Consider the following 11,127-nt stretch of genomic DNA (forward strand, 5'->3'; position numbering starts at 1 on the left):
TCCTTCTGTGAATGACTTATTTCACTCAGCATAATGCCCTCCAAGTTCGTCCATATTATACGTTGTTTTGCAGACTCTACATTATTCTTTAGTGCTGCATAGCATTCCATTATGTGTATGTACCATAGTTTGGTCATCCACTCTTCCGCTATAAATCTTATAGATAAGTCCCTTGCCAGATATGTAATTATCAGCAAATATGAATTTGTTGCTGTCATTTTTATTATGTGCTTTTTTGTGGTGTCGATTTCTTTGTTCCATATAATTTTCTATGCTGAGCTCATTTTGTTTATGAATTGTGTTATCACTTCCTTCATTGGTATTGTTTTAGTATTTGCTGAATATTTATGCTGGTCCTCTTTTTTGATGTGAAGGTTTATCGTTTTTCTTTGAAGTTATCCTGTGATGTATAGTTTTCTTCCCAAGTTTAGAACAGTGCGTTCTATCTTGTAGTTGTCTTGACTTCCCTACCATCTACAAGATCTGTAACAACACAGTTACACAGTTTTTTTTCCCTCTTGTTGGTTTGTAGTTGTCCTTATTTGTCGGTTGGTGTCTCTGGTTCCCTGTTTACAATCTTGTAGGCTTATTTACTTTGGGTACTTCCATCGTTGGGTTGGTTTCTGGGTTATGTCATCATGTGTGTTAATGGTCAGTTGTTGTTAGCTGTTGTTGCTTCTCTGTCCAAAGGGCTCCCTTTAGCATCTCTTGTAGGGTTGGTCTGGTTTTAAAAAATTCCCTTAATTTCTGCTTATCTGGAAATGTCCTTATTTCACCATCATATTTGAGGGATCTGACGACGATCTTAATTTTCATTTTGTATAAAAACCTTTTGTTTTCTTTAAAATCCAATACTTTTACTAGACTTTATCTTGATGTTATTGTTCATTCTGGGTTCATTTTTTTTTTTTTTTAAGATGATGTGCCTTTTCAGTATATAGTTCAAATCTTTTGGATTGTTTTTCATTAAAAATTCCTTGACTTACAGATTCGATTCTGTTCCTTGCTTTCTCTCCTTGCCTTGTATGTTTGTCACCTCCTCTTGAATCATTTTCATCCACCATCATTCCCTGTTGATTAAAAAACACCCTCCTTTTTATCCTCTGTTTCTCTTAAAGTGTTATCTGTTATGTTTATTTACACTTGTGTCCTTCTAGCTTCGGCTTCATTTTGGAAATGATTCTTTTCTTGTATTTCTAATTCTTTTCTAAGTTTTATAAGCTTATTTCTGAGTTGTTCTCATTCTGATTTATGAAATTCTTTGATAGCATGTAAATGTTTGTAACATCTTAAAATTATTCTAACTAAATTTGAAGATTATGGTGTTGATCTGTTGTTTTTGTGGACTTAACTTTCTGGGATGTTTTCATTTTGTAAACGCATTATCCTGTTGCTCATTTTTACATAAAAGTAGTCTCCCTGAACTTTTAGAAGGAGACTTGATTTAGGATAGTTTTCTCCCCTGACTTCATGACCATACATCTCTGTCTTCTATTGGCTTTGAGAATTGTTCAAAAGTGTGGGAAATTACTTTCCACAATCTCCTGGCCCTGGACCTCACCTCTCCTTGGATCTGGCCTTTCTTTTGTGTCTCCCTTCTCCCTGGCCTGCTCTGTTCCCACTGGTTTCTCCCCAGAGTGGGGCTTTTATCTGGATTAGTTTTGAGTTCATTGGAGTGGGGGGCGATCCAGACTGTATCATGGACCCCTTGCACTCAGTCACTATTGGAAGGCTCAAGCCCCTCCCAGTTTCCATTGTTGTTCAGAAATTAGCTTGCTGAGGTTTGAATGAGCTGTTTGAGAGTTCTCAGGTCTATCAGATGCCCTGTTGATACATGTTTTTCCACAGCATGTTGATCTTGTAACTATCAATGGTTTGTCAAAATACCCACGGATATTTTGGGGCTCACAGGGAAATTCTTTTCATCTGGCTTTGATATATTTTATCTGTAGGTTTTGTTTTTGCTTTTGCTTTCATACTTACTCTGCTTGCCTTTCTTATGTTTTGTTCGGGTGGCATTTGGGGAGATTCAGAAACTTTGCTGCCACCGCACACCTTCCTTCCTTCCAGAATTTCTCTCTGTAATAGGGAATCAGCAAACTGTAACCTGGGGACCAAATCCTACCCGCTGCTTATTTTTGTACAGCCTGTGAGCTAAGGATGTTTTTTTACATTTTTAGATAGATGAAAAAAATCAAAAGAATAATACCATTTCATGGCCCATGAAAGTTATATAGAAATCAAATTTTGGTGTCCATAAAGTTTTATTGGAACATAGCCCCACTCAATCACTTATGTATTTTCTATGGCTACTTTCCTGCTACAACAGCAGAGTTGTGTTGTTGGGAAAGAGACCATATGCTCCTTAGAGTTGAAAATATTTATTATCTGGCCATTTATAGAAAAAATTTGCTGACCCTTATCCTATAATATAGGAGCCTTGGTGGGACAGCGGTTAAGGGTTCAGCTGCTAATCAAAAGGTTGGAAGTTCAAACCCACCAGCGACTCAGTGGGAGAGAAGACCTGGCGATCTGTTCCTGTAAAGATTGCAGCCTAGAAAACCCTATGGGACAGTTTTACTTGTCACATGGGGTGGCTCTGAGTCCAAAGTGGGCTTAATAGCACTGAACAACAACAGCAATCCTATAATATACTTTTTTAATGGCTAAATAACATTCTGTTGTGTGAGTGTATCACAATGTACTTAACTAAGCCCTATTGAGCATCTATGTGATTTCTAAATTTCATTATTATAGGCATCATTTCACAGCTAAGTACTCGGGTACATATTTAATTAATTACCTCCTTGGCATATGAGGGAGCTCTGGTCCAGCCACTCCTTGGAAGGAAGGTTGGGCAATCTACGTGGAAGGTTGGGCAATCGACTTCCATAGAATCGACTTCCATAGAGATACTGCCTCGCAAACCCAAGGAGGAGTCGCTATGAGTAGGATCCGACTTGATGGCAGTGAGTTTGGTTTTTGGTTTTGGTTTGGCATACGATATTTCAACTAAGGTTGCCAGATAAAAGGGAGGTGTGTACATTTTAAACTCTGATTGATATTGACAAATTCTCCTCAGAAAGACTGTAAGTTAAATATCCATTAAGGATACTGGTAAGGAGCCTGCGTGGCGCAAGTTGTGTGTAGTTTGAATCCACTTGGGGGTTCTGCAGAAAAGGCCTGAGAGTTTGCTGCCATAAAGATTATAGCCACGCAAACCCCATGGGACGGTTCTGTTTTGTAACATGGGGTCACCGTGAGTCTGAGGCCATCTTAATGGCAACTAAAAACAGTAACAACTAAAGGATATGGGTGAAATAAAGTATGGTACATTCATGAGATAGAATATGCAGAGGTTAAAGAGATTGAGGTCTATTTTTGTTGATACATAAAAATATGTATCATGCTGTTAAATTGAAACCCCAAGTTACATATGCAGAGTATAATTCCTCTGTATTAAGGAAATAATGGGATTACAATATATATAACCTTAAAAATAATAGGATTACAATATATATAACCTTAAATTTTTCATCAGCATAGATTACAGTCAGGTTATACCAGTTTACATACCTACCAGTATGTAGCAATGATCATTTTGCCACACTTTTGCCAAAATAGTGTTAGCTATTTTTTCCAATTCTTATCAATTTGATAGATAAGAAAATGGTGTCGTATTTTGATTTTACATTATCGGGTTTTCTATTTTTTCATATGTTTATTGGCTGGAATTAATTTCTTTGTGAAATTCTTGTTCATTGTCCATTTTTCCTCTGCCATATTAATCTTTTTCTTGTAAGAGCTCTTTATATATATTGACATTTAGTTTATTAATGTTTGCCTTTGTGTTGTATTAGGGTAATTAATGATGGACAAAACTCTTCTTTATGCAGTCATATCTTCCTTTATTTTAAGCCTTTCCTTACCTCAGATTTATATAATTATTCCCCTATATATTTTTCTGGTATTTATTTAAAATAAATTTTACAGTTAGCTCTTTAATCCTTCAAGAATTTATTTGTGTGGGTTGTGTGATAGAGTTTACTTTCAGTTTTCAAATGCATAGCCCATTGTTTCAGTGCTATTTATGGAAGAAACAAGCTATTATTTCAAGGTTATATCATTTTTTCATATTGCTTTATATTAGAAATATGTGCATTTCATATTTTAAAAAATCAGGAGTTTTGAGCTGTAATTCACATACAATAAAATTCACCCTTTTAAAGTATACAGTTTGAAGAGTTTTGGTAAATGTATGCAATTGTGTAACCAACCACCCCAGTTAAATTTGAGTGTTAAGAAAATAATGGTGAAAACAGTTGATGTAAGGAAAGCATGCCCCCCGTTTTTTGCTTCTTCAGAAGATTTTGTTTCCAATTTTGGAAAGGATCCAAATTTGTTTATCTCTTGAGACAGCTTTTTTTTTTTTTCCTATTTAATGTTAGTTCCTGGTTGTTTTGTTTCATTAACTGTTCAAACAGATGAAAATTCTTAGGGTAAAAAGGCAGGGCAGGGTTCTGTACACGCAGTCCTGAAAATAAGCACTGGTTGTGAGAAGAGTAGGGAACAGTTACTGTTCAGAGAAGTCATTGTGTATGTGTTTTCTTTGTTGTAGCACTGGAAGAAGTATGACATCTGTGAAAAGCAAACCAAAGAAGAAACTGACGCTGTGGTGCTGATAGAAAACCTGAAGAAAGGCCCTCAGTAATGGGAATAATTTATTTTTACCTTCAATGTGACCTTGTGAAGATTCATCCCATTTTCCATTTGTTATCTGGGAACTTCCTAAATGGAAACGGAAACTACTGGACCATTTCAAAACAGGCAGCTCATAAGAGCCATGGGTCTTCATAGTGAACCGTGCACCAAAACAACTCAAAAGTAATGGGCCCTTTGAAGAAGAAAATGGACTCATACTCATTGAATTATAAAAGCAAACATCCTTTGCAAAAGCTTCAGAACAGGGGGAAAAGCAAAAAGTGATAATTGCAGTAGAGTTACTATCAAGAGTTGTGACAACTTCCGGAGAAATCTATACATGCTTTGGTTTCTTTGTATCAAATAGCACCCACAGGTTTTATTTGTTTGGGGGAATTCATTTTGGATGGCAAATGCTCATGCCAGACCTGAGTGACAGAGAACATGTAGCACAGAAAATTGATTAAATCTATTATCTGTTACTTGGGATCCCACTGAGTAATGTTTGTCGCCATTAGACTGCTTGACAGTCCAGAGTTATCAGCCCCTTCAGTGGCATTTTCTCCTGCTTCCAGAGCCCCAGAAAGTAGTGTTGGCCACAATACTGAGAGCTACAGAAAGAACAGAGGCAACCTCTTCAAGGCCTTTCAAAGCCACGGCAGACTTCCAAGAGCAGTGGAAGCAGAATGACCTGTTGGGTACTGGCCTTGAACCATGCAGTCTCTAATGATACCGCCTTTTTCTTCACCTGAGCTACTCAAATCAAGTATTTACCATGTCACTGGCTTGTGCCAGAGCCCCAAATTTGAAGCACAAACCCCCTTAAAATCTAGTTGGGACTCCTCAGTGCTTACTCCTTAACTCCACTAATCATTTTCAGACCTTCCAGCTCCCCCATCAGTTCCCCTTTTTGCATTCTTCCTCATTCCCCCTCATTCTAGCCTACCCTTACCTTTCATTGGAAATTCCTATCCAGTATGCTCAGAACACCTGAAGGGGTGAGGAAACGTGTATCTTAGGTCAAGTGTGAATAGACTGACTAACTCTTGCGTACACTATAATTTCTGTGAGTCTTCATTTGTTCCAGGGTTTACAGCATTTAATGTTTCTTTCCCTGTTTTCTAAACAGAAATGAGGTGTTCTCTTCACTTAGAACTTTGCTATTTGCTTGAGAAACAAAGAATAGTGGTATCTTTTTCTCTTCCTTTACAAGATGGGCCCTAGGACTCCTCTTTTCCCTTACTGCCACAAATGGTTATTAGCGGGTTTCCTGTCTTGTGTTGGTAGGCAGCCATCTTAGACACTAACATTTACACTCATTTTTTCCATGTGTTAGGGTTCCGTGCTCACACATGCCCACAAAGTATCCATATATATATTTCCTCTACTCCTCTTGATTCCTCCAAATTTAAAGAAGCATGAGAAGTGAGAAGGAGCTCTGGTGGCACAGTGGTTAAAGCATTCACTAACCAAAAGGTCCTCAATTTGAACTTACCAGCTGCTCTGCAGAGGAGAAAGATGAAGCAGTCTGCTTCCATCAAGATTTACAACCTTGGAAACCCTATGGGGCAGTTCTAATTGGTCCTATTAGGTCGCTATGAGTCAGAATCAATTCAATGGCCGTGGGTTTGGGAAGTGAGAGGCTTACCCACCCACCCAGTGTTTCTCTCCTCACACACACAGACTCAGATTACTGGTAGGAATTTGAGCACTTCATATCACAAGTTCTTGAAATGGTTACCCATTCGTATTAATAAGATGATGCTACTTGCAATTCCCACCCTTTGGGGAGGGGAGATCAGAGATCCCTGCACCCACAGGTTTGGGCAGCAATGGCCACATGCTTCTACTGCAGTGGAGGAGCACGGTGCCCTGACTTTTCTGAAGAAATTGAGGTTCGTGGCAATGGTAGATGTAAAGTTATTTCCTTCCTGTGCCTTTCTTTTCAAAGTCAGATTGAGGCTGGGAGAAAGATACAGTGGATGTGCCACTTCGTTCTTTTGTTGTCTCGAAGGAATAATTGGTTTTCCTCTGTAGAAATGAGAATCTTTCCTAGCCAGGTTTTTATTATTATTATTCTAGGAGCCAAAACACCTAAATGCCTCACCCAAACCCATTTTACTGTTATCTTCTTTAGGTGGCCATTGAGGGGTGAGGATGCTTTGACATTCTGATTACCCAGGAGATCTGACAGGCATAAAGCCTGAGAATGTGGACATTGTATTTTGGTTCCATCCTCTTAAAGCAATGAAATAGCCGAGGAAAGGGCGGGAGGGTGAATTAGGGAAGTACCTATGGCTATTGTATAATTGCTGAAAAGTGATCCCCAAGTCTTGGGAAGTTTTGGAGCCTTCAACACATCCATGGGATTCCCATCACCAGGAGGAAGCTAGTAGGTTCATTTACTATTTTATGTCTAAACTATATGGATTTTTTTTCCCACATACCTAAGTAAAACCACTGTAAAGGTTGTTACTCTTTCATTCTGATAAGTGTTTGTTCATCTGGGCACTGAAGGGATACATGAAACAATGTTGAGAACATTTTTGGTAATGTCTTCAACTAGGGATCATTTTGTTTAACTTCTTATATGAAACCTTGAGTAAAATAAATATGAAATGTCTTTTTGTATGTCACTCAGTTGTTTTTCTTTGGTCTTATTTTGGGGAAAGTTGTGTTTTGAGGAGTGGGAGGCAGAGAAAATTGGAGTTAAAAGAATAAACCAAAGAAAATTCCAAGGTAGCTATTTTATCTTAAAATCATTTATGATCAAGTTCTCTGCTATTCTGGGTTTGTGTTTCTGATAAGAGCGTGCACTTAGTTTAATAGTAGTACAGCCTTTGCAGTCGGCACCTAAAGAGACATGAAAACCAAACAACCAAACACTGTCATCAAGTGGATTCCAACTCATACCAACCCCCACAGGGTTTCCAAGGCTATAAATCTTTACGGAAGCACACTCCCCCATGTTTCTTCCATGGAGTGGCTTGTGGGTTTGATCCACCCACCTTTTGGTTAGCAGCCAAATGCCTTAACCACTACACCACCGGAGGTCCTTCAAAAGGCATAATGATAAATTGTGGTTATAATAATTAAGAGAATATTAATAATAAGGGAAATGGGGAACAGGTTCTTTCTAATTTTAAGTTTCAAATAGACTACAGTGTGCTTAAGGAGACAGGAAAAGTACATGATGGGGGCCCTCTGATTACAAAATAATAATACTAGATTAATTTTGATACTAAGAAATCAGCTTTCAACAGCTGCCCTTTATAGAATTGATTATGTACTCATATTTTCTATAAATACAGCAAAATGGTTTGAATGTCACAGAGGGTTTCTTTCTCATTTATGTTACGTGTGTGTGTGTTGGTTCTCTAGTGCAGCTGTAACAGAAATAGTGTAAGTGGATGGCTTAACAAACGGGTTTAGTCTTTTACAATTTAGGAGGCCAGAAGTCCAAATTCAGAGTGCCAGCTTTCGGGGCTGGATAAAGGCCCCTCAACCTAGGGCTTCAGCTCTTTCTCTTATTCCAGGCCCCCTGGAGCTGGAGGCTTTTTCTGACTCACATAGCTGCTGGCTGCTGAGGCTCACGAACCCAAGATTGACAGGTAAAATGACACACTCCCAAAATGGGCAGGTAACACGACAGACCATGACTCAGCCACATTCAGGGTCCAGATGTGCCAAAAGCTAGAGACATTTCTCAAAGATTTTTATATACTGGAAGCAGGTCGTACCCCAAAGGCAACTACTTAGTTGCTCACAGCAGATTCTACCATGGGGATGATTACAATCTCATCATGAGGAATAACGGCATCCAGCTGCCCAACCTCTCAAAACCATGGCCCAGCCATGTTGACACACAACCTTAACTACCACAGTGTGTCTTTAGCCAGACCACGTTTGTTAACTGCCCTGAATCTTTACAGGGTCTAAACCCTAGGGTGAGGCTGATTTTGACCAGGTTATTTCTGTAACTATCTACAAGCATCTAGGAAGATTCTGGAAATCCGTCTTCAAGTATATATGGTGGGTTGTTTTTTTTTTTTCCATTTTTAGAAGAAGCCTCCTGATTCTTAACACATCGACTCTTGAGTATTATGACAGAAAACATTAACTGAGTACTCTTGAGATTGTATACCTGTATGAGATCTATGGAAAACAAATTCCTCCTCTAGTCACAAACATGTTTACCTCATCCCACAAGGAGAGGAATCAGAATGAACACATTTGTTTTCCAGAGTCATTGACCATTTTGTTGTTTTCCTTGAACTACTTTTATAAATTCAACTTTATACTAATATTAATAGAATATTATACTATTAGAATATCAGTAGTTTTAGAAGAAAGCAAGGGAACAAGAACATTTATTTCAGAGACTGTTTTAAACACTAATGATCAGGTCAAGCAATCCAATCTCTTGCAAATATTATAGCTAAATCTTGGTATGTTTTACTTTAAGCAAGGGAGGAATTTTACTGACATTTGGATATGCTACATGTTTTTGACATCAGTCCTCAAGATGATTTATTCCTGGCTTTTGACTGTCTTTCCCAATGGTCACAGTTTCAGTTTACCATTAGCAACAGGAAAATATTTTGGTTTTCAACATGTCTTAGGTAGACTAGTATATGAAAAGAAAAAATTAGTACTTACTGAGTAGCTAGTATGTATCAAGTTACATGTGTAATTTCACTGAATTTTGCCATTAACCCTACGAGCTAGGTCACATTATTATTATTGCAGATGAAGAGAGTGAGACATAAAGTGACTGAGTTGTGTCTTAAGATCACACAGCTAGTAAGAGACTGAGACAGAATTTGAAACAGGTCAATCTGACTTTAAAGCCTGTATAATATACCCCTTGATGTATTTAAGGTTGGTGGATCAAATCCACCAGCCACTCCACTGGAGAAAGCTGAGACAGTCTGCTTCTATAAAGATTTACAGCCTTGGAAACTCTATAGGGCAGTTTTATTCTGTCCTATAGGGGTCCCTATGAGTCGGAATCAACTTGATGGCAGTAGTTTCTAAGGAGGCAGCTACCTAGAGAAGAAACATCTTTCACATTATTGCCAGGTTGTGTTTTAAAAATATAAATCATTTAATTGCAAAGTGAATTTTTTACAGTGTCTTAGGATTCATTTGCACATTCATTCATCTGTGTACCAGGTGATGTGCTAGATACTAGGAATCTAGAAGAGAATAAGATTTGGTTTAGTTTCACCTGATTAAATCAAGGGGAGGCTACTTTGTACAGGGGAAAGAAACCGGCATTAGAATTTTGGAGTTTCAAATGACCTTGGGCAGGCTTCTCCTGTCTGGACCTGCTTCTCATTTGTAAAATGAAGATTTTAGAATTAGCAATTTATAATCCCATCTGTGACTCATGACATGGCAATAACTTGGGGAGTTCATTAGAAGTGAGAATCTTTGCTATGAACATCAACTCTCTGACCTTGGACAGGCTCCTTCATTTCTCTGGTCATCAGTGTTCTCATCTGGAACATGAGGAGGTTGGATTAGATTAGCTCTATTAATTATGGCATCCAATCAAAGCTAAAATGATGACTTTTGTTTTAGAAAAAAAGAAAGTTATGGTAACCTCCTACTCCTGATACAAGAAAGAGCTAACTATTAGAAGTAACTGCCAGAAATAACCAGATGAACAAGCCCTTTAATGCAAGGATAAGAATGAAGAAATTGATACATTGCATGAGCCCTGTGGTCCACCCAAATCAGGATAGTCTCCAGGGCTCAGGCCTGATTGTACCTAACAACTAATTCTTATACTTTACAGATCTTAGGTCATTTTAACTGGAAAACAAAAATGGACTATGTATACTATAGATTACATAATGATTAAATTTGATACATTACCTAAAATAAAGGAGCTCTGGTAGTGTAGTGCCTAAGGCATTTGGCTGCTAAACTGAAGGCTGGTGGTTCAAACCTCAGAAGGAAGGTTGGGCAATCTACTTCCGTAGTGATACCACCTCGGAAACCCAAGGAGGGCTCACTATGAGTCAGATCCAACTCCATGGCAGTGAGTTTACCTAAAATAAGAGTCCATTTGAATTCAGTACTTGCAAATTTGGTCATTGGACTTAGCTCTTTGATTTTATTTGATCAAAATAATACATGTATATAATTTTAAAAGCCAAACAGTGCTACGGGGTTTACTTACTCTTGATTCCTGTGCCCAATGGTATAGTTGGCAGAATGGCCCTCAAAGATATCTATGCCCTAATCCATGGAACCTGTGAATGTTACTTTACACACAGCAAAGGGGACTTTGCAGATGTGATTAAGGTTCAAAAACCCAAAACCCACTGCCATCGAGTTGATTCTGATGGTGACCCTACAGGACAGAGTATAGGTGCCCCATATGATTCCCAAGGCTGTAATCTTTATGGAAGCAGA

General features: G+C 38.3%; 1 protein-coding gene across 1 annotated transcript in view; it reads left to right on the forward strand.

Moving 5' to 3' along the window:
• The window catches only part of IL13RA1 (interleukin 13 receptor subunit alpha 1), a 79,972-nt gene extending 75,261 nt beyond the window's left edge, over window positions 1-4,711 (forward strand). Inside the window, exon 11 of the mRNA XM_007949995.1 lies at window positions 4,619-4,711. Within this exon, the coding sequence (XP_007948186.1) occupies window positions 4,619-4,711 (93 nt within the window). The remainder of the gene's footprint in view (window positions 1-4,618) is intronic.
• Window positions 4,712-11,127: the final 6,416 nt, after the last annotated feature.

The sequence above is a fragment of the Orycteropus afer genome, unplaced genomic scaffold (genome assembly GCF_000298275.1).
Source record: "Orycteropus afer afer isolate SDZICR_OR568_19922 unplaced genomic scaffold, OryAfe1.0 scaffold00259, whole genome shotgun sequence".
NCBI lineage: Eukaryota > Metazoa > Chordata > Mammalia > Tubulidentata > Orycteropodidae > Orycteropus > Orycteropus afer.